The sequence below is a fragment of the Nicrophorus vespilloides genome, unplaced genomic scaffold (genome assembly GCF_001412225.1).
Source record: "Nicrophorus vespilloides isolate i.1.1-1 unplaced genomic scaffold, Nicve_v1.0, whole genome shotgun sequence".
Taxonomy (NCBI): domain Eukaryota; kingdom Metazoa; phylum Arthropoda; class Insecta; order Coleoptera; family Silphidae; genus Nicrophorus; species Nicrophorus vespilloides.
Genome location: NW_017097738.1, coordinates 2,524 through 25,346, shown reverse-complemented (window position 1 = coordinate 25,346; position 22,823 = coordinate 2,524). Strand labels below are relative to the sequence as shown.

The following is a 22,823-nucleotide window of genomic DNA, read 5'->3' as shown; positions in this document are numbered from 1 at the left end:
GTATAGATGGGGCGCATTTATCCGCCACTCGTCCAAAAAGGTTTAAATTGATTCTGAAACTAAAAATCAATAATTTGATACTTCTCATACATCGTATAATCGTATGGTTTCAGTAAACTACCTTTAAGACTTTACAATAAAAATTATTAAAAAGGTCTCAGGGTTAACTCCTATAATTTTACGATTTTTTTGTGCTTATATCACTTTCTATTAATTGATTTGAAGAAACATGTACTTTGGTAATTAATTAATAACGATTTCAACGTTTTTCATAATCCGTGCATATTTATTTGTCGAGTTAAAAGTGTAGGAGGATCTGGAGGAGTTACCGCAATATTTATTCCGCAAATCCGTTACATTGCCTATTTCAAAGGGGGTATTTAATATGACTGCGACTCCGTCCCACTGCCTCATCGTAAATCTAAAATCATCTCTTCTCTTCCTTTTCTAATCAACCGAACTCGCAAGATTTTAACGCGCGTTTCATGATTTTCTATTTTCAATGAGTAACGATCATAATTTGCATAAACATAATTTCAATTCTTTTATGTATAATTAGTTGCTTTTTAATAGCATAAAACTTAGGATTTGCTTATCTGAACATCATTAATTGTATGTTGAATTTATCTAAATTTCTTACAGATGATGATAATCTGTTAATGTTTTTATTTATTATCTGTTAGAGATCTAAAATAATACAAACAATATTAATTTTTAATTGTAAAAAATAATCTACTTTATCAACATAAAATATCTGGTAAATCATCTGTAGATGGCACGGTTACGCAACCCTTTGCAACCTATGCGACATCCATTATTGACTGTCCAAACTAATAAATTCAACAGTAGTTAGTTTATAGTGAGTCATGTAAAATTTACGAATATTTTATATCTCAAATAATAATGTTAAAAATGTTAAAAAATAAATAAATTTATAATTATTTAATTTATGATACAATGATATGACATAATAATATTATATATCCGATATGGTCTAGTGGCTAGGATACCTGGCTTTCACCCAGGAGGCTCGGGTTCGATTCCCGGTATCGGAAAATTTTAATATAGTGACAGTAGAAATGGAAAATTTTATGGAATGACCCCGGAAGTACCATATGTATCCGATATGTCAGTGGTTAGGCGGCTCGGATTCGATTCCGAGTATCGAAAATGTTAATACAGTGACAGTCGAAATGGAAAATTTGATGGAATGACCCGGAAGTACCATATATGTATCCGATATGGTCTAGTGGCTAGGATACCTGGCTTTCACCCAGGAGGCTCGGGTTCGATTCCCGGTATCGGAAAATTTTAATACAGTGACTGTGGAAATGGTAAATTTGATGGAATGACCCGGAAGTACCATATATATATCCGATATGGTCTAGTGGCTAGGATACCTGGCTTTCACCCAGGAGGCTCGGGTTCGATTCCCGGTATCGGAATTTTTAATATAGTGAAGATGGAAAATTTGGAGTAATGACCCGGAAGTACCATAAAATATACATAGAATATTGCAGCGTTTAACGAAAAGTTTAATTATAGATTCAAGCATGACCTTAGAAAAAACCTTGAAACTACTGTTCCAAGATAGCAGAAGGTTAGAGTTCAATTCCTGTAACAAAATAATTTTATATTTGAACTACTAAAAATATATTATACGAGATCCAGATATCTGAAGTAGTTCAAATAACAATCCGATATGGTCTAGTGGCTAGGATACCTGGCTTTCACCCAGGAGGCTCGGGTTCGATTCCCGGTATCGGAATTCTTTTATATTACAATTACATAAAGAAGTAAATTCTTATTGGAAACCAATTTGATTAGTTATTAAAGTAAAAAAAAATAATTATAAAAGTAATTTTATTAACAATAACAGTTCCATGTGTTTTTTGATGCTTTTTTTTTCTCTTTTACATACAAATGTATCATATACATTAGGAATATTAGATCTTACGATGTAGTAAATTTCGTGAATTCGTAAATAAACAAAACTCCCAAAGTATTTGGCAGACAGGATGAAGTAAAACAATTCCATGCCATCATATGTTCCGATAATAATATACAATATCATATGATCCACACAAAGCCAATGTAAAACAAATCGACTTCTTCTCCTTGTGGCTCCTGCCATATTTGAGTAATTTGTAAAAATTAAGAGCTACTAATCTTTGAAATCATAAATGCACTGCACTATTTAATTGTTCAGAGTTCGCTTAGGCCATCGGCGTTGTCGGCACGTTGAGAAGCAAATTTTGGCCAGTTGGAAGATAAGCCACCTGCCTGGATCTGGATAGTTGGTAGGCGATGTCTTCGGCCGCTTCGATACGCCTCAACTCTACCAAACCTTCACCAGCATCTCCGAAAGCCTTGGCCAACATGATAGCGGCTTGAGCGTCACCCTCAGCAGACACAATGGTGGCTTTCTTCGTTTGCTCGGCCTTCTCTACCAAGAACCTGGCCTTCTCGGCGTCCTGTTGAGCGACTTGCTTCAATTCTACAGCCTGGGTGAATTCCCTACCGAAAGTCAAATGGGTGATCGAGATGTCATCAAGAATAACGCCGAATTGGGCCGCCCTCTCAGTCAAATCGTTGCTGACTCTCTGAGAAACCAAGTCACGCTGCGTGATTAATTCACCGGCGTCAAATTGAGCAACAACAGCCTTCAAGACTTCAGTGGTGATGGAAGGCAACACCCTTTCCTCATAATCTTGACCCAAAATTGTGTAGATCTTTGGCAACTCATCAGGCATAGGTCTGAACAGGATACGAAGTGTAATATTAACGTTTTGCAAATCTAAAACAAATACAATATTATTCCATAAATCCAATTAGAATATTTTGAACTAGAAACTAACCTTTACTGCCAGTGATCACTGGGACATTCCTGGGGCGAGATCTGACATCAAAGATGATTGGCCTCTGGACCCATGGAACAAAGAAATGTGTGCCTTCTCCTGAGACCTGACCTTTGACTCCAGTGAATCTGTCGAAGATCACAGCCCTGTGGCCACCATCAACTGAAAAATTATATCTTTGCTTAGAAAAGACCAAACCCTAATTACTCAAACTTACCATTGTAGAGGGCAGAATTGACAACACCTCCAGCCAAAGCAATACCCAAGCCCAATTGGCCGATTCTATTGAAAATTTGTGCAGCCGACATTCTCTAACTGCAATAATCAGAAAAACTGTTACCTCATTGCGCAATTGAAGGTTATACTTCAACTAGTTACATTATTGTGTACAAATTATGATAAAAGAGAAATTCCTATAGGATTTATATGAATCAGATACTTACAAATACGTTATATAAAATTGGAACCTTTAATTAAAACAAAACCACTATCTAAACCGGCTTCACACACGAGTCCAGAAAAGTCGAACAAAATGGCGATATCGCTTCTCTTCTCAGTTTTGCCAACACAGACAACGAAAATATAAGCATACTTGGTAGTATACATATTGATGATAAAATTGAGAACCAATTCGAAAATTGCTAGAATCTTATAAGATCTAATAAGAATAAAATATTTATAGACAAATTCAAAAACCGTTTATTATTACCTTTGGCTAAAGTATTCTTATAAAAAACACACATTTCTGATATTAGTTTTAATACAATTATTATAATGCTTATTGCTTCTTCTTCTTGCTCTTCTGCTTTTTGGTTTTAGTAATATCCACATTCCAGTAGTACATTAGTTGCATCAAGATCACAGCATTTGCAGATGATGACGCCAGATATGTAATGATGACCATGCTATCACCAGTTTCTTGGATAGAAGTGAATATCCTAGCAACTGAACCAGCAAACAACATAATAACAGTGACAGCTGACAATTGTCCAGTATGACCATTCTTGTAGTTTGTGTATGCTTGAGCTAATTTTCCAGTTAACAAGATTGGAATGTTGAATCCTTGCATCGTCCACAAAGTGTTGATTGGAGTTAAACCACTCATAAGAATGTAAGAAACAACACAATAAACAGTCATGAAAAGAATTGACTTGCTCTTCTGATTAGAGAACCAAAACACCAAGAAACCAATGATGGCTGTTTGCACTCCAAGGAAGGCACTATCACCCCAAGCGCTGAATGGGAATCCCTTCAGGAAGCTGTAGGAAGAGTAAATGGTAATTGCACTTAAATCCAGCATTACACTGATCAGGCTGATGCCTTCTCCACTCTTATTCTTCATAATCTTCATGATCTGGGGGAGTTTCACCAGAATTGATCCAAGGATTATGCCTAAACCCAGGCATTTGCTTAGCGTCGATTTGAAGCATGGCACTGAAATCAATATAATTTAATTGGCAACTATCTTTTTTTTTTTCAGGAATTATGAATGATACTAACCATCAAAGAAATTGAAATTCACAAAGTACTCATCCACGCACTGAGGCGACAGGATTAAACTGGAGGCCTGCTTAATCAAATCCATATTTAATTTAAAAAATAAATTCGTTAAAAACCGCCTGCACAACTCATTTAGAAAACTCAACTGACAATTGGTAAAGTGACCTTTGACAGCTCTGACAATGACACGTCTACCATATGGTCATGTTGTGTGTATCATTACATAATTTTTGTTAGTTACCTGTTATTAATTTAATAATTAAGTAAAATCTAATATTATAAAGTTTATTATTTTTTAATTAATCAATTTTGTTAATTTAATAGCGTGTTATATGGATTTTAATAGAAAATAGTTTTTGTAGGCAACCAAAGTTTCATGTTAATTTGTATGTTTGTGGGGAGGAATTTGAATAATGCCTATAATAAATAAATTGCTATTCGATCCGAACAGCTTTGAATACTTCCAATTGCGATTCATCAATATGTTGGGTAATACGTGTGGGTTTTCGTTTTTGGTGATCGTCGTGGCAGCAGTAAGCACTGATCGTATTTGAATTGCAGCGATCCTGGAGCTGTCAGTTACGTTTTTTTAGTACACTCTACGAATACGTAGGTAAGGTTGAATATAGTCTGCGGATGTAGGTTTACAACAGATCTATCTACCTTCTGTGTGTGTCGGTTTTGAGGTGAGTCTGAAATGGTAAAAGGCTGCGAGAGCCAAACATGTCAAGGAAACGGTTCAGACCAATTTTAAGACTGTAAGGAAAACAGACTGCATTTTTTTGAACACACAACAAACCACTGTTGCTACATATTTTTTTCTTCCTCCTCCTTTTTTTTTTATTCTTTCCTTCTTCAGTTTAGTGATTAGTGTAAGAAGTTTCGTGGATGTGGATTGTGGTAACATACAATGAGAGTTTTATCAAACTAAAGTGATTGCTGAACAGAGTGATTTCCTACAAGTAACAATTTTATTTATATTTGAGTGAGTGAGTCTTATCGGATTAGGAAAAAATGGCACAGGCAAACAAGAGATCTTGGAAACTACGTAAGTTACTCTAAGAATGAATTAAACGTTTTATATATTGGCTTTGTTTTTTTTTTTGTTACGTTTTGTTTTGCAGAAGATTTAGTTGCTCACAATGCTAACGTTAATTGCCTTGCATTGGGGCACAAATCTGGAAGAGTTATGGTTACTGGTGGAGATGACAAGAAGGTTAATTTATGGGCTATTGGGAAGCAGAGTTGTTTCATGAGTCTAAGTGGACACAGTACACCAATTGATTGTGTACAGTTCAATCACAATGAGGAGCTTGTTTGTGCTGGATCACGAACTGGTGCTTTGAAAGTATGGGATCTGGAGGCTGCAAAATTAGTGAGGACCATGACTGGCCATACAGATGCAATCAGAACTGTGAATTTTCATCCGTATGGTGACTTCTTAGCTTCTGGAAGTACGGATTGTGCAATCCGGATTTGGGACAGCAGGAAGAAGGGGTGCATTGCCACCTACAATGGCCACAAGGATAAAGTTAATAGTATTAAGTTTAGTCCGCACGGCCAGTGGATTGCTTCTGGTGGAGATGATTGTGCAGTCAAGATCTGGGACACTCGGATGGGGAAAGTGTTGAAGATGTTTATGTACCATACGAATTCTGTGAATTGTGTTGAGTTTCATCCACGCGAATTCCTATTGGCCACAGGGAGCAGTGATGGATCTGTGCATCTTTATGATTTGGAGAACTACAATTTAGTGTCCAGTGAACGTGAAATGGGCTCTGTCAGATCACTGTGGTTCAATCCCAATGGGGAGTGCTTGTTTGCTGGGGTCAGGGACTATCTCAAAGTGGTTGGATGGGAACCCACCAGACTGTATGACTCTGTTTGCATCAATTGGGGGAGGATTAGTGATATTTCAACTGCTCAGAATCAATTGGTAAGTAAATTTAAACAAGTATTTGTAATTATAATAAACTTGATCATTTTGTCTAATATAAATTAACTTCTCAACTTACGACCATTTCGACATACGATGATTCAATAAATCTTAAAAAAAATTGCAATTTAAATAAAAACTATTAATTGTGATTTAGATAAAGTAACTTTCGACTTACAACAATTCGAACTTGCGACGATAAAAAATATAAATACTCATTGAAACTTGAGAAATTACTATTTTATAAATAATTATTTACATAATAAATAAGTTATGGATATAAGAAATATTAGAATAATAAGTTTTATATAACTAGTTGTTATAATAATATTATGAAAATGGAAATTTTGAATGTTAATGTGACAATTTGAAGTAAGGAAAATCGCTTGAATTATTAAAATATAATTAACTTTCCAAGGTTAATCAAATTGCTTGAAACGACAGCAATTAATTAATTATACACTTATTTCCTGTCGTTATGCATTAAAAATAATAGATAATCTATTATAAATTGAAGGAAAATTGCAGAATTTGTCATCTTATATAAGATTCGCGATGAAGGAAAACGTTAAATCGTAGGCGGAAAAATGCAAATTTCCCTCGCTTTTATAATTATCGATGAGGTAACTACTTTTCGAAAAAGGTTTTCCTTCGGAGCGGCGATGCAATCCGGATTGGGGCACGTGCAGAGATGATCGCACGATTTGTTTGTTTGCATGTTGCATTTCGATGCTGTCTGTATATAATCCAAACCGATTCAGTTGAGATTTGTGATATAGAAGTAGCGTTTCGGTATTTTAACGGACGCGCTTCGAAAAATAAATCCTACGGTTAAAAATACGCGGACGCATCTAATTTAGGTAGCGATGAACTTTGATGGGGGGACAAAACGGTTGTAAATCTCGTTTTCGTTCAAACAAAAGGTTTATTTGCATACCCGATCATTTAAATGTGAGGAGAGAAAACAATAATGCCTGTATTTTAAACTTATGACTCAGGGTTTTTTTTTTGTGTTCAGGATTATTGTAATTAAGGAAATAGCCTCATTGTTTTGATATTTTGTTATTTTTGTGAAATCTGTTTAAAGACGGTTTGTTTGGATGTAGTTGAAACGGTGGCACCCAGAGGACTTTCTCTTCAAGAAAATCAAATGTCTGTATTCCCCCATTGGTTCGTTGAATTCGTGATGAACCCACGCGAAGACAAGTGGTGTAAACAGCTGCAAATGAAGATACGCTGAATGTTCTGGATTTATCGGAAATGCACGATAATGGAGACGAGTATCGCCATTAATTTAAGTGGGCTTTAATAGCGTAGTTAAAAAACGTTTCAATTTGTCGGCTTTAATAAAATTTGCTCCTCTGATAACGAAATTACTTTGGACATGATCAATACACTTGACAGAAATTTCATTTAACTTCCAAGAAGTAGACGTTCCAAAGAAAGTTATTGGATTATTAATTATGTCCGTCTGAGTATTATGCAGAAATGAATGCTTTCGATAGAAAACCTGCATCATTCATACAACATTAATTTTCTGAATCCCACACGCGATAATGAATTTTTCATAACATAAAATGCATAGAAAGTTCTTTTTCTTATTTCGGTTGTGAAAACAATGGAGTTTTTGAGTGAACTCGTGTTCTTTCTTCTTTGAATCACATTCGTAAGCTACTCACGCGCTTCTTTAAACCCGCCGAGATTTATTGTATACGTTACATCTTTTATTCACAATTTCCAATTTTCCACATCTTTAATTCATCTTTTTTTCTGAATTATTAGAGAAAACATTGAGAATTGGAATCATTGTAATTTGTGTTTGCTTTTAAATGCATGTTTGTTGGTAAACCAATTATCAACTTCTTCTAACCTTGATAAATAAGAAATAGTTACATTCTACACTTTTATATTGAAATACAAATAAGATTTCGTAAGATTTTAAATTAAGTTTCAAATGTCTATAATTCTTTCTCTTACAATGAATAATGCAAAAAAAAGTAATTATTACACATTTTCTATGCGTTTTATAAAATCACGATATGCGAGAAAGAAGTAAAGTATTCATGGTCTTCTATAATTAAGTTGTATGTACTTTTTTTTTTAGCTCTATTATACAACAATTCAGCATATATCAAATTACTCTCAGTTTTTTTTAAGTTTACGAAGTTTATTCTCATGCAGACAATACATCGTTCGTTCCAATTCGCTAATTACTACAAAATTTTAAAGCGCTATTTAAATAAATTTATGCTGTTTTATGTAATTAGTCAATTTTTGTTCAAATATTTCGTTGCTTAGAACCATAAATTAATTATTAGAAATCGAAGGTCATTTGGAATTTGGAAATATTGAAGCATTTTTTTTGTAAATTGACCTTTAAATTTTATTGTATTAATTATAGATTTCAATAAACAAATATTAATAATGTTAATACAAGTAGAATTTACTTGAAAATTTTTATAGAAAATACTGAAATGATTAAATTTAGGTGAAATGTTGAAAATATTGAAACTGTAAATTGTCGTTAAATATTGTTTTTTGTTGTTACTATTTTAGTAGTGATTTGAAGACTAGTAAGGATATCAACCTGAGTCTTAAACATTCTTTCAGGAAAAGTTAAGAAATTTGTTAGATTTAGATGAGATATTGAAAATACCGAAACTATTTGTAAATTGTTGCTGAAAATTAAAACTATATCTTACAATTTTTTAATGATTCGATGACTAGAGAGAATGTCAATTTGTCTCTTAAACAGTCTTTGAAGGAAAGTATTGGAAATGTTGAAAATACCGAATCCAAGTTTAGTAGTGTTTAGAGAGTTTAAAGAGAATGTCAACTTAACTCTTAAACACTTATAGAAAGTTATTAGATTTAACTGAAATCTTGAAAATACTGAAACTGTTTGTAAATTGTCATTGAAAATAATGACTTTGTATGATACTATTTTAGTAATGATTCTATGACTTAACTTTCAAACACTCAAGAGAAGTATAGAAAATTATTATATTTAGATGAAGTATTGAAAATACCGAAAATATATGTAAATTGATGTGGAAAATAATGTTACTATTGTTGATGACCAGTGATTCTTGATGACTTTTCGAATAATTTAAAGCGAAGTATCAATAAAAATGGTTTGATTCAGGTGAAAATACCGAAACTATTTGTAAATTGTCGCTGAAAATTAAAACTATATCTTACAAGTTTTGTTGTGATTCGATGATTAGAGAGAATATCAACTTATCTCTTAAACAGTCTTTGAAGGAAAGTATTGAAAATGTTGAAAATCCCGAATCCAAGTTTAGTAGTGTTTAGAGAGTTCAAAGAGAATATCAATTTAACTCTTAAACACTTATAGAAAATTATTAGATTTAACTGAAATCTTGAAAATACTGAAAATGTCATTGAAAATAATGACTTTACTATTTTAGTAATGACTTAACTTTCAAACACTCAAGAGAAGTATAGAAAATTATTATATTTAGATGAAGTATTGAAAATACCGAAACCATATGTAAATTGATGTGGAAAATAATGTTACTATTGTTGATGACCAGTGATTCTTCATGACTTTTCAAATAATTTAAAGCGAAGTATCAATAAAAATGGTTCGATTCAGGTGAAATGTTGGAATAACTGTATTACTTTTTGTGCATTGTCGTTGGAAAACAATAGCCCCTTGAATCCGATTATTTCTTTCCTGAATGGGTCCGCGCATTTGTAAACGTATCACGGAGTTTGTGTGAATCGAGATATGAACCGTTTCCCTCTGAAAATTTGTATTTTTGTCTCGTGTCGTGTCCGTCGAGCGTCGCTCGCCATTTCTGGTTCTTCTTCGGTCAAGAAGTGGAAGTCTTCGGAGAACTGGATTCGCCGGCGCCAATTAAAATTAACTCGTTGTCTTACATATGGATACCATTTTGTAGCTCACCCATTAATCGTGTGTGCCAGCAGGAAGGTGAACAAACCCAAACAAAAAACTTAAATCGAGTTTCTCTTCTTTATCGTTTCATTACGTCCGTCTCGTTTGATAATGATTTAAGTAGCGTTTATCGTATTTACTTGGAAAAAAAAAAGTAAATTAAATACAGAAAAACAACGGTTCGGCCCTGCTTTCCATTCGGGGCGAAATGATTCACAAATTATTCATGAAGTTCGGATGAATCGCTCGTTTTTCTGCTACGGGTCGATCAAGGTGAGATCGATTATGTGCTCAATTCTTGTATTTCTATATAAATGTAGACATTTTTTTATTCATCGATTTCTTAATTTTTCATTATTCTAATTTAGTTTTACTCGAGGTCACGGAAGTGATAAGGCGACCAAAGTGTATTGGGAATGTAGGTTGTTGGACAAGCTTTTCCTTTTTTGTTATTTCTTCTTCAGTTAATTACTCAATGTTTGTTTTATTTGTACAAACGCACACGCTTGGAAATGTGGATCAAGCAAATACTTTTTTTTACGTTTCGCACTTCGTTAACAAACAATTAACTTCTGTTATGTACAAATAGATTGCTTATACTTCCTACAAAATCATTAACATTTACATGTACTATAGACCAGCGTTTATCAATCTATGGATTGCGAAATGACAGCTGTCACCTCATGTCAAAACGAGGATATTGTGTAATATATTTGATGGCGAAATGACAGCTGTCATCTTGTGTCAAAACGAGGATATGTGTAATATACTATGTTAGATCGTGAAATGACAGCTGACATCTTGTGTCAATGCGAGGATATTGTGTAATAATACTATGTTTGATTGCGAAATGACAGCTGTCACCTTGTATCAAAACGACGATATTGTGTAATACTACATTTGATCGCCAAATGACAGCTGACACCTTGTGTCAAAACGAGGATATTGTGTAATAATACTATGTTTGATCGCGAAATGACAGCTGACACCTTGTATCAAAGCGAGGAACTTGTGTAATACTCATAGCAGTACAATTACAAACACATTTCAAATATTGTCAAAAAAAGGTGATTTTCAAAGAATTTATATAAAAAAGAGCAAATAAAACACTTAGAATTTACCGTAATTTGACCATAAATGTTTTAATGCGCGTTTCTAAAAGACCAGATAGAATAGAATATTTCCAAGAAGACGTAATGGCGAGTTTGTAGAACCGAGGTAATCAAGCTTGAAAGTGCTTCACTTGATATTACATCTGTTTCATAACATAAGTTTTCTATTTTTTTTAAATTAATCTCATAAAAATGATAATTATCTTATATATTTGTATATTTTTTTGTTTTGTTAATTATAATTAAAGTAAATTGAGCCAAATTCACACTTTTTAAGTACAAAATTACATAATTTGTAAACTGCTTGTGATTTGAGCTATAGAAAATTGAAATAATTACTATTAAAACGTCATATATTTATATTATCAATTCATACAATGGACACATTAAACAGATTAATTTATAAATATATGAGACACAATAGTCTCATCTTCAATATATTTATAGAAACAAATAAAATTGAAACATAGTTAAAATTTAGTTTACACTACAATTGAAGTAATGAAGTTACCTAATAATTTCTGATAGGAAATATTCTACTTTTTTATGATTTCAAGATTATTTTCATTTGTACGTATTTATAAGCAAAATTAAGTTATTGCAGTTACATCATTATTAATATTATGTATAATTTTATCAGCTTCCGTTCAATTAGATTAGATCTAATCATAAAATTTGATACTATTAATAAATTTTGCTTACAAGTAAAGGAAAACTTCCTTAAAATTTTACAAGGAAAATCGTATTTAATAGTAATATATAAACAAAACGTAATTGCGTTTAATTTTATCGCATTAATGAATTTTAATCTTAGATTAATACAATGTTTATCAGACGACATGAGTCAACGTCTTTAAATAAATACTGCAATTTTTTCATACTTTACCTCCTCCATCCAGTTTGATGCATTTTCAGTTTACACGCACTGGAAAATCCGGAACTGTTACGAAAGCGAAATGCAGAAAATCGTTCCGCAGAAGCTTATTAAATTTCCACACGCAATTTAAGCCGCTGCAAAGAGGAAAAACTCAACGCCGAAGAGAAAAAAAATATGAAGTTATAAAGAAACAGTAATCATAATTCTACAAAGAAATATTAGTTTATAGTTTTGTTGAAATCAATTTATGAATGAATCAGTCATTGATTAATAAATAACAATAGTTTAACTACAATTTTAGGATAAAAATTATAAAGTTATAAAGTTTTTTTTAACAAATATATTATAATGAACTATATTTTTGGGAAAATAATAATAAATAACCTTTTCATTTCTTCAAATATCGAATATATAAATTTTTATAAAATGATTCAAATTATTAGGAATATTATTGGATTTTTTGTAATTATTAATTTTCTGTTGAAGTATTCTTCTAAATACTACAAAATCATCGATGAAAATATATATAAATGCAAATATTTTCTTATTATTATTTTTTATGTTTTCAAGCTCATAAATTCATTTTTCAAATGTCCTTCAAAAGGTAATTCAAATAAAGTTTAAACATTCTTTAAGTTGTTTGAAACACAGATTAAATAATATTACTTAATGAGCAAATTTACGTTTATTCTTTGGGTCCATATCGTAAGCCCGACAACCGAAAGACCATCTACCATAATCCCGAATATATCGAAATCCTGACAATCTAAATCCCGATTATATCGAAATTCTGACAATCTAAATCCCGATTATATCGAAATCCCCACTACCATAAAAATGTTATTGTACAAATTTATAATAATAAAAGACACTGTCGGGATTTTGATATAGTCGGGATTTCGAACGTCGAGATTTTGAGACAGTCGGGATTTTGATACACTCGGGATTTCGAACGTCGGGATTTCGTTTGTCGGGCTTGCGATTGCCACTGTTATTCTTTATATAAACATTAATATTTTTGAGGTATTTCATATAGAATTTTGTTTGGTTTGTTACGTAATAACTTTATGAATCCTGTTTATAGAAACGTAATCATTATGATAATAATATTAAATTAAAAATTTACATATTTGCTATAATTTGACTATCTATATTCTTAATGTTATTGAAGTCTACAAATCATATAGTTCTGTGAAGTATAGAAAGTTATTTTCGTTTGTAATATGAGTGAAAGTGAAACTTGCATAATTGTATATTCCTCACAAAACCAATTTTAATACAAATATATAGTAAAATCCAGGAAGTCATGGATTGAAAATGTTATTTATATTTTGCAAATCTTATAATTATAACTCTTAAATATTTAATGGTAAATATCAACTTGACTCTTAAACAGTCTTTCAGGAAAAGTTAAGAAATTTATTAGATTTAGATGAAATGTTGAAAATACCGAAACTATTTGAAAGAGTGTTTTTCAGTAAAAGTTAAGAAATTCATTAGATTTAGATGAAATGTTGAAAATACCAAAACTATTTGTAAATTGTCGTTGAAAACTTGAACTATATCTAACAATTTTAGTAGTGTTTAGAGAGTTTAAACTCTTAAACATTTATAGAAAATTATTAGATTTAACTGAAATCTTGAAAATACTGAAACTGTTTGTAAATTGAAAATAGTGACTTTGTAATATGAGTGAAAGTGAAACTTGCATAATATATAGTAAAATCCAGGAAGTCATGGATTGAAAAACATATAACGAAAATCTTATTTATATTTTGCAAATCTTATAATTATAGAATTTTATTTTAAAAACTGTTAAATATTTAATGGTAAATTTTGAAATCTAAACCTACGTTTTTCTACTAATCAAAGAAGCTTAATGAAACCTAAATGAGACTGACCTCAATCATTATCCATTAAATAGCACTTACCAACAGACTTACCTGTGTTACTTTAATCGTGATTTATTTATTTTTTGTTTTCGTTCCAATCTAATAGTGAAACGAAGAATTAAAGTATATAATTAATTGAAAAGAGTCGATGACATTTTCCAGGTCGAATCGATCGTGGAGGCAAAAGTCTCGATGCGAAATCCGATTGTTCCGATAAATAAATGGTACTTAAAAATCATTCTTTCTCTCTCTCTTTCTTTTGTTATTTTTGACTTTTACAGGCTTGATCGAGGATTCGGTCGGCGAACCGCGACGGTCTCGTTGCTCTCTTGAGCGTAATCTCGACCGATTACTTTAAATAGTCCGAAGAGAGGTCGTATACTATAAATGCAAAATGCATCTTTTACTTCTTAATCATTTCCTTCTCTACAATCTGCTCTTACACTTTATCTTACAAAATCTCTTCACACACAATCCGGAACTAAATTCCAATTGGAAACAATAACAGAATAAATTAAACTTAATTGCTAATTTGCTAAAGCAAAACATTGTTCAAAAAATTGCTGGAAATAAATGGTGAACAATTTCGGATGGTCCCGTGAGCAAAGGACGGAAGTCGAACAATAATTACATATCTTCTTGTATATATCTATAATTTGTTGTTGCAACGTACGAAATCTCGCTTTCAAGGAGAGTTAGTGTAATGCACAGTTCGATGAACCCGAAATTAAAAATTAGATTCGGTTCTTCCACGTTATTTTATTTTCGTTTTGCTTTCCAATCTCTTCGTAATGTCTGCATCTCGACGCAAGAAATGCATTTGACTTTCCCATGACCGACGCAAATCTAACGAGCTTCAAACAAACAAATGTTTTTTCGAGCGTTAATTTTTCACTACTTCAATTTTGAACTCGAATTACAGCCAAATGGATGAAATTACAGCAATAATTGAATTGTATCTATTATATTTCTTGAGAAAATCACTGCTTTTTGTGAGTTAATTGTTCATTATTTCATATATTAAAGGATATTATAGACAAATCAATTATTGAATTCACGTTGCATTCTTCAAATATCCAACTTTCATGTGCAATTTTTTCATCCATTGTATCTATTATAATTTTTTATTATTTCATATTTTAATTTATATTATAGACAAAACAATTATTGAATCCACGCTGCATTCACCAAATATCCAACTTTCATGTGCAAATTTTGGTTCCATTGTATCTATTCGAGTTTCTGAGAAAATCACTAAAATGTGAAGACATTGCATTTTTTGCGTTCATTTTTCATTTTTTTAATATTTTATAGGATTTTATAGACAAGCAATTATTGAATACACGTTGCATTCCCCAAATATCTAACTGTGCAAATGTGCAAATTTTTCATCCATTGTATTTATTATAGTTTTTGAGAAAATCACTAAAATGTGAAGACGCTACTTTTTATGCCAAATATCCAACTTTCATGTGCATATTTTGGATCCATTCTATCTATTATAGTTTCTGAAAAAATCACTAAAATGAGAACACTGCTTTTTGTGAGTTAATTGTTCATTATTTCATATATGGAAGGATATTATAGACAAAGCAATTATTGAATACACGTTGCATTCCCCAAATATCCAACTTTCATGTGCAAATTTTTCATCCATTGTATCTATTATAGTTTTTGAGAAAATCACTAAAATGTGAAGACACTACTTTTTATGCGTTAATTTTTCATTATTTCATATTTTAAAGGATATTATAGATAAAGCAATTATTGAATACACGTTGCATTCCCCAAACATCCAACTTTCATGTGCAAATTTTTCATTCATTGTATCTATTATAGTTTCTGAGAAAATCACTAAAATGTGAAGACACTGCAGTTTTTGAGTTAATTTGTCATTATTTCATATTCGAATGGATATTATAGACACGGCAATTATTGAATACACGTTGCATTCCCCAAATATCCAACTTTCATGTACAAATTTTGCATCCATTGTATCTATTACAGTTTCTGAGAAAATCATTAAAATGTGAATGTATAGCACAAATTATTATTTTTTTATAATTAATAAAATATTCATCATTACCTACAACGTAAAACGTGTTTGTTGTAACAACGATGGATACGATTGTGTCCGAAATTCGTTGATTCTATTTTCGTTTATTTGATCGATAAGTCTAATCACCTGAGTCTACAAATATAGAGTTTTCCATGGCCTACGACAGTGTTTCGATAACGGCTCAATTATTTACCTATTACAAACGCTGAAATAATTATATCATCCATTGGAAGCGCAGGCTATCGACCTTTTTTTGCCTATAGCAAAAGGCGGAAATCTAACGAAAGTGCTTATTAGCTAATAAATCATTAATATTCATAGCAGTTCTATAATTATTCAACCATTCATTAAAATTTGTTATAAATAATAACGAATCATAAGAAGGTTGTTATAATTATATTATGTTTGTTGTAGCAAGGATGCGAATTGCTTCACTTGTTTTACATCTGAAGGTAAAGGAGGAATAACACAAATTATAATTTTTATTTTTCGTACATGATGTTCATACAAGGTTTATAGTATATAGAATACTTGCCACTAATTATTAATATAGTAAAGTGTGTATGAGATATGTGTGATTTGCCAAAGTAGTAAAAGACTTTTTGTAGTACTTGTATTTAGTTAAGTATATCGAAGTAACGATAGGATAAAAGTAATTGATATATTTGTGATTTATACGATCTGGAAACTTTTACCACTTTTTTTTTGGTTCCATTTTGCTTCGATTTTAAGTTTAAATTGGATAAACCCGTTTTCGGCGTTTGATACTACAACAAATAGCGGAAAACACGTTCGCAACTGAATGCCCACATATTGTGCCATTGTTGTCGTTCGTTTTGTTTCTTCATTCCTCGTTTATATCTCCTTTTTTTTTTGGAGATCGGTAAAAGCCGTTTCAATCTTCTGTCCGAAAAGCGGATCCGCAACTTCCCGTTTCCACTCTCCGCCTCATTGTTCCGATTCCTCATCATCATCATCATCATCGTGTATGTCTGTTAAGCCGTCATCACCGGACAACACACAGACACACACAGGAAGAGAGCATTGCAAATGGAATAGAATATCTTTCGCCTGCATACCGAAACTGGCACAGCACAATGCACACGTCGCTTACGCAACAACGTTCGTTCTATTATTAAAATCGTGTTTCGGTTTTGTCTTCTTTGTCCCTCGCAATTATTTCCGTCCTGCGGAATGTCTTCGACACGCTGAAGGAGGAGGAGGAGATGGATGAGAAGTTGTCGACGTGGACGGTTCATTAACGCAATTAAAACTGCGCCAAGAGAAGAAAAAAATGAATAAGAGAGGAGCGCAAAAAAAAAAAATAATACGAGAAGACTATATGTATGAATGTGCGAAGAGGATGATGGCTTTCTAAGGTAATTGGATTTTCGCGCATTCCTCGCTCCGGCCAGCCGTTGCGAAGAATTTTCATTTAGATTGGATGCATTTGAATAGTGAATAGAAGAGTGCTCGTCCTCTTCGCCGTTGCCCAATCGATTCCCATAAGAAAACACCAGTTTTATTGTTATTCCGAGCATTCCTTCTACCTGCATTCTTATATCTATCATCGCGCATATTTATTTAATTAATGGACAACGCATATTTATCAATAGAAAAATTTAAATTGTACGCATACATTAATTCACAGTTTCGCAACTGTTATTGACTTGGATGGAAACGGTGCACGAGATTCATCTGTAGATTCACTTGAGACGTGCGTTTCATTCGCAAAGTACAAATCATCAAAGCATATTTCAATTTATAATAAGACATCAACAAAAATTATTTACATAAATGTATGAGAAAGGATGGAAATTTAAATGTTTGTTCTTCAAAGTAAATCTTCGAAACTTTTACGATCAAAGCATTTTCCAATTTATTTATTTTTTCTACTGTTTATAAAATTGTATTTTATTTGTTAATGAGAAATGATAAAAATGTCAAATTATTCATTTCTGTGGATAATTTATGTTTGTTAATATGATATGATTTTAGTATTAAAAACGGATAAAATATGAAAATTAATCGTAAGTCATTTCTTTATATTATTTTTTACATACATATTCAATCACAATTATCTACAAATACTTTATTATAAGTAATAACACGCCCTATTATACTTTACTTTCTAATATAAATTCAATGTTGAGATCTTATAGTTTGCAAATAATTTCAATTTCAATATTTTAATATATAAAGACTATAATTGTGCTTTTTTTATTTATTTTCAAGCTCATTACTTAAGTACAAATCTTTGTGATTATATCCAATTAAGTTGTTAAGTACTTGGATCTTTTTACAAGTACTTAAAGAACGGCAATATACATTAAGTGCTTGATTTACTCAATTGTAAGTACAACATTCAGCACTCGTCACGCAATGTTTGACAAGTTAATTGCGTCTGCAAATAGTGTTAAATTAATATTTTGTTATGTAAGAAATCTTGTCGGTTATTGTGAAATGTATATTTTTTCTTTATAATAATTAATTTTATGTGTGTTTAAATTCAGGTTGGTGCATCGTTCCATTTGACGAATGTGATGGTGTACGTCGCGGATTTGAACAAGATTCAACCGTTCGGCGGTCCTTCGACCTTTGCGGAGAGTCCGAGTCCGTTCAATCCGAATCAGAGCATCAGGAAGAGCTTCTCGAGGGCGGAAAGACCGGTCGGTCTGAGGAACCGGACCACCTTGGACGTCAGGACCATCGAGGAGAGCACTTCCGGTACGGATCCGGAAGAGGAAAGCTCGGCGGCGCACATCACAAATCGCATCGACTACGAGGAGATATTCAAAGGACGCGCAAGTGAGTCCATTCATTTTCCATATTCGAGAGTGTCGCAAATATTGAACATGCAAATGCACGAATATGGTTTGCAGCCGGTAATGAAAGTCGTCTCCTTGACTCGACTTTCACACATTTTATTATCCAATATATCAATGTTTTATTGGAAGCCTTCGCGCGCATTACTACATACAATTGTTGTTGTTTTTTTTTTGTCGGATTTCGTATTTTCTGTTTAAGTTTAAGGTAAATTCGTGACCCAATTTGGGTTTACGTGACGTAAAAATTTCGAAACGCGTGAAAAAGTTCCCAAGCAATTAGAAACAGAAATAAAACAAAGTAATTGCGTGTGTTGTGTGTGTGTGTTTCTTGCACGGCTTCTGGTTAGTTGTGGATTACAGTTTTGATTGGGATCTAATTATAAGTCGTAATTCTAATTTTGTGATTCTTGCAGTTGCAAGGACCCCACCTCCGGACCCGGAGCCGTTCTTAGAGCCAGCACCGCCGGTACTTGATTACACAGGTATTCAAAACAGTTTATTTGCCTCTTCTCGGCACTCATTAACACTCGATGTTTATGCGTTTTTCTTTTTTCTCTCTACTTCAAGTTGATCCAACGCAGCCGCAGGTTTTGGGAGAGTGCATGGATAAGAGTTTTGAGGCGCTTTCACTTGACCACAGCGTGAACTATCGCCAGGCGTCTCCTCCCTCAACACCCTCAACACCTTCAACCCTAAACACCACCTACGCCAGGTCAAAATCCAACTTGGATCAGGTGTACAACAGGAACTCAAAGTTGGAGCCCAAACCACCGCTGCAGGTCAAAGTGCAGCCGTCAACAAAATTCGGATTGCAGAGGCAAAGCAGCTGCAAGGAGAGTGGAGATAAGCCAGGAGCTCTGAAATCTTCAGGCAACATCAGACACAGTGTATCCGATGTTAATCTCAATAAGAACTTGTCAGCGCGCAATAATAATTCGCGCAAGAACTCCTTCTCGAAACCCACCGTTAAAATCACTGCGAGTGTCCCGAACGTTTCAAAAATACCGCGCAACAACGAGAGACCTCTTAGGCCAGTGCAAATCACCCCCGTGGACGTTTATGTTAGCCCTAAGATCAGCCCCGACGATGAGATCTCGACTGAGAACCAGTTCATTCCTATATCCATTGACAAACCCGTCGGACTGCCAGTCGACGATTTTCTACCTGTAATACCAACTAATTTAAACATGCTTACATCTTAACTAATCGTTAAATATTTCAGACGCAACATAGTTATAGACACCAGCAACAGCTGCCCGACATGTCTGAAACGGAGGTGCTGGGCGTTATCCTCAAGAAGCACGACCCAATGCTTTCAGTACTGATCACGAGGCAGCGGAATCTCAAAATTGTCTTCGCTCAATACAAGAATAAGGACATAAAGGCCGCTTTGGAGGCGGCTTTAATGATCAAAGACCAATCGGTGATTATCGATCTTTTGACAGTGTTAAACACGAAATAGTAAGCATCTCAACAAAACAAACAATCCAAGTAACGTATTAATATTAATTTCCATTTCCAATTTGCAGTAGCCTATGGAACTTGGATTTGTGCGTGCTGATGCTGCCCAAAATAGAGGAGCTGCTACAAAGCAAATACGAAACGTGAGTATTTCTCATCAAATTTTTCGTAATTCAATGAACAACGAGCATTGTGCATTCTCTGAGTCGAAGAAAGTACTTCCCAAGCGCGACAGTAATAATACTATCGCTTGAAGTTTGTTTTTTTCGATAATAATGTATTTATTTTTTTTTTGTTTCGTATTCTGAGGAATAGAAATTACGCGGTAGAAACTTTGCACCTAGTAATTCTATTCTATCGACAAACGAAACACGCCTCTCTTTTCGCTTATATTTACTGGTTGCATTAGCACAACTATAACGGATCGTATACTAATTACAAGGTCATTCTATAATAATCTGAGTGCATTGAACAAATTGCCAAGACAATATTTGCCAATTCATTCCAACAATAACAGATTAGTGACATGTTTGGGCTAAACTACAGGCAAATATTGCCAATTTAAATTAGAGGATTATAATTATGAAATCCAGGAAATGAAATCCAAGTATCAATTATCATCTTAACAGATAAGTTACATTAACTTCTAAAAAAGCAAACGTTTTAGCAATGTTTTGATAATATCGTTTCAAAATAACTTAATTTGTTTATTTCCATTAAACGAAATCGCATTTTTAAGTTATTTTAAATAGAAAATCCTGAGAAAATTAGATTTATTTCATAATTATATAATCATGGATAGATGGCGTTGATTGATAACTTTTGATACATTGCCGTAAGGTGTCGCTTCTGTACACTGAAAATATTACTTAAAAATATAGCAAAGGGATCTTTTTTATTCAATGAAATAGAAGTTCAAATTGATATTGAGACAATTAAATTAAAGGCCCTATAAATTAATCAAATTTGGTATTACTAGTGCAGTTTATTCTTTGCGACCAGATATAAAAAATTAACAGTAATTGAATTAATAACTGGTAGAACAAGTGTATTATTTTGGAATTTTTATTTAAAATAATATATATTGTTATATATTCGTAGCCTCTGGTGTACAAATAAGAAAAAAATAGGGAATACCAAAACATATAAGAAGGCAACCAAATTAACATTTGTGTATTTGTTGGTTGCCTACATTCGTATACACTTTCTTATTGGATGTGAACGAGTATAGATGGCGCATATTGTCTGGAAAATACATTTCTATAATGCTGCTTCCACACTGTGTTTAACATAAAACTTATATGTTTATCATGCTTATCCATTGTCATGTCCTTATGGCAAATCGGGGATTGCTAATGAAGTTTATTACTTACATGAATAATGGTGTAAAATTTATTTTTGTAATAAATCTTTGCCCAGATATAAAAATTTAATAATATTTCAGTACTTGAATTATTATATTTGACATATTGCGTTTAAATTGCTAATATTGCTGCACTTTAAATGGTAGAACAAGTGTATTCATTTTGGTGTTTGCTCTGGTTTATGAAGAAATTGAGTAAAAAATTATATGACTAGGCAACAAAACTTACATTTGTGCATTTGTTGGTTGCATACATTAGTAGACCATTTTCTCATTGGTTCATATCCAATGAGAAAATGGCCTATAGATGGCGCAGATTGTCTCGAAAATACATGTATTTCTATAATGCTGCATCCACACTGTACTTAACATAACACTTTTATGTATATTATGCATATCCATGACAACACAAAATAATAGTATTTCACAGATAATGAGGATTAATTTATTTTAAAATTACTTTGCAATAAAAAAAATAGTGCAATTATTTAAATATTTTTTAAACTTTTTAATAATCCTTTTGCAAAACAAAGACATAATTATTTCATAAAAAATACAGTAAATATAAATTATTATACTTAAATTAATATAAATTATTCACTATTTCTTCGTTATTTTTCATTTTTAGAAAGTTTTGAAAAGTTTATAAAATTAAAATTCGTAAAAATAACTTAATAATCTACCTGTAAGAAATTTATTTTTACTAAGTATTTCCGAGATTTTGCGAATGCTATTAATTAGGGTTCGGGACAGGAAAGGTTACAACCTTCTGCTGAAAAATCATTATGGCCTCAAGTTCCAACGAGGATATAATGATAGCAATGTCATTATGTCCTCGTCGGTGAGTGAATTTTGAAGAATTGGGGTGGAAACTGATCTCGTGTTGCTAATTGGGGGGCTTTCGTGTGTGTCCTTTTTAATTTTCTACCATATTTTTTTTCCTATGTGTGCGCTATTTGTTAACTGATTATCGATTTCCGCTTCTCTGTCTTCCATTTGTATACGTTGTTGCGTT

General features: G+C 32.6%; 3 protein-coding genes and 4 non-coding genes across 7 annotated transcripts; 5 read left to right on the top strand and 2 right to left on the bottom strand.

Moving 5' to 3' along the window:
* The first annotated feature begins 983 nt into the window (after positions 1-983).
* Positions 984-1,055, top strand: Trnae-uuc. Its single transcript has one exon. It is a non-coding gene; the product is annotated as a tRNA-Glu (tRNA).
* A 180-nt stretch (positions 1,056-1,235) lies between these two features.
* Trnae-uuc lies at positions 1,236-1,307 on the top strand. Its single transcript has one exon. It is a non-coding gene; the product is annotated as a tRNA-Glu (tRNA).
* Positions 1,308-1,373: 66 nt separating this feature from the next.
* On the top strand, positions 1,374-1,445 carry Trnae-uuc. Its single transcript has one exon. It is a non-coding gene; the product is annotated as a tRNA-Glu (tRNA).
* Positions 1,446-1,696: 251 nt separating this feature from the next.
* On the top strand, positions 1,697-1,768 carry Trnae-uuc. Its single transcript has one exon. It is a non-coding gene; the product is annotated as a tRNA-Glu (tRNA).
* An 89-nt stretch (positions 1,769-1,857) lies between these two features.
* LOC108560858 (protein l(2)37Cc) lies at positions 1,858-3,414 on the bottom strand. Its single transcript, XM_017918571.1, has 4 exons — positions 3,302-3,414; positions 3,076-3,173; positions 2,859-3,020; positions 1,858-2,797 (listed from the first exon to the last, which is right to left on the bottom strand). Exons 2-4 carry the CDS (start codon positions 3,164-3,166, stop codon positions 2,217-2,219), a joined length of 834 nt encoding a protein of 277 aa, XP_017774060.1. The 5' UTR covers positions 3,167-3,173; positions 3,302-3,414; the 3' UTR covers positions 1,858-2,216.
* Positions 3,415-3,533: 119 nt separating this feature from the next.
* LOC108560859 (mannose-P-dolichol utilization defect 1 protein homolog) lies at positions 3,534-4,539 on the bottom strand. The gene is made up of 2 exons (XM_017918572.1): positions 4,359-4,539; positions 3,534-4,292 (listed from the first exon to the last, which is right to left on the bottom strand). Exons 1-2 carry the CDS (start codon positions 4,441-4,443, stop codon positions 3,637-3,639), a joined length of 741 nt encoding a protein of 246 aa, XP_017774061.1. The 5' UTR covers positions 4,444-4,539; the 3' UTR covers positions 3,534-3,636.
* A 255-nt stretch (positions 4,540-4,794) lies between these two features.
* On the top strand, positions 4,795-20,623 carry LOC108560860 (katanin p80 WD40 repeat-containing subunit B1). Its single transcript, XM_017918573.1, has 7 exons — positions 4,795-5,406; positions 5,483-6,294; positions 18,670-18,964; positions 19,398-19,466; positions 19,552-20,150; positions 20,207-20,445; positions 20,514-20,623. The coding sequence occupies exons 1-7, from the start codon at positions 5,373-5,375 to the stop codon at positions 20,590-20,592; spliced, it is 2,127 nt and encodes a 708-aa protein (XP_017774062.1). The 5' UTR covers positions 4,795-5,372; the 3' UTR covers positions 20,593-20,623.
* Positions 20,624-22,823: the final 2,200 nt, after the last annotated feature.

What these genes read in the sequence shown, in the direction of transcription:
- LOC108560859 (XM_017918572.1), bottom strand. Translation starts at nt 4,443, where the DNA reads ATGGATTTGATTAAGCAGGCCTCCAGTTTAATCCTGTCGCCTCAGTGC. An exon ending in GAATTTCAATTTCTTTGATG is followed by an intron (nt 4,293 to 4,358) that starts GTTAGTATCATT and finishes TATTGATTTCAG; the next exon opens with TGCCATGCTTCAAATCGACG.
- LOC108560860 (XM_017918573.1), top strand. Translation starts at nt 5,373, where the DNA reads ATGGCACAGGCAAACAAGAGATCTTGGAAACTAC. An exon ending in GATATTCAAAGGACGCGCAA is followed by an intron (nt 18,965 to 19,397) that starts GTGAGTCCATTC and finishes TGATTCTTGCAG; the next exon opens with TTGCAAGGACCCCACCTCCG. An exon ending in CAGTCGACGATTTTCTACCT is followed by an intron (nt 20,151 to 20,206) that starts GTAATACCAACT and finishes TAAATATTTCAG; the next exon opens with ACGCAACATAGTTATAGACA.
- LOC108560858 (XM_017918571.1), bottom strand. Translation starts at nt 3,166, where the DNA reads ATGTCGGCTGCACAAATTTTCAATAGAATCGGCCAATTGGGCTTGGGT. An exon ending in CAATTCTGCCCTCTACAATG is followed by an intron (nt 3,021 to 3,075) that starts GTAAGTTTGAGT and finishes ATAATTTTTCAG; the next exon opens with TTGATGGTGGCCACAGGGCT. An exon ending in AGTGATCACTGGCAGTAAAG is followed by an intron (nt 2,798 to 2,858) that starts GTTAGTTTCTAG and finishes TATTTGTTTTAG; the next exon opens with ATTTGCAAAACGTTAATATT.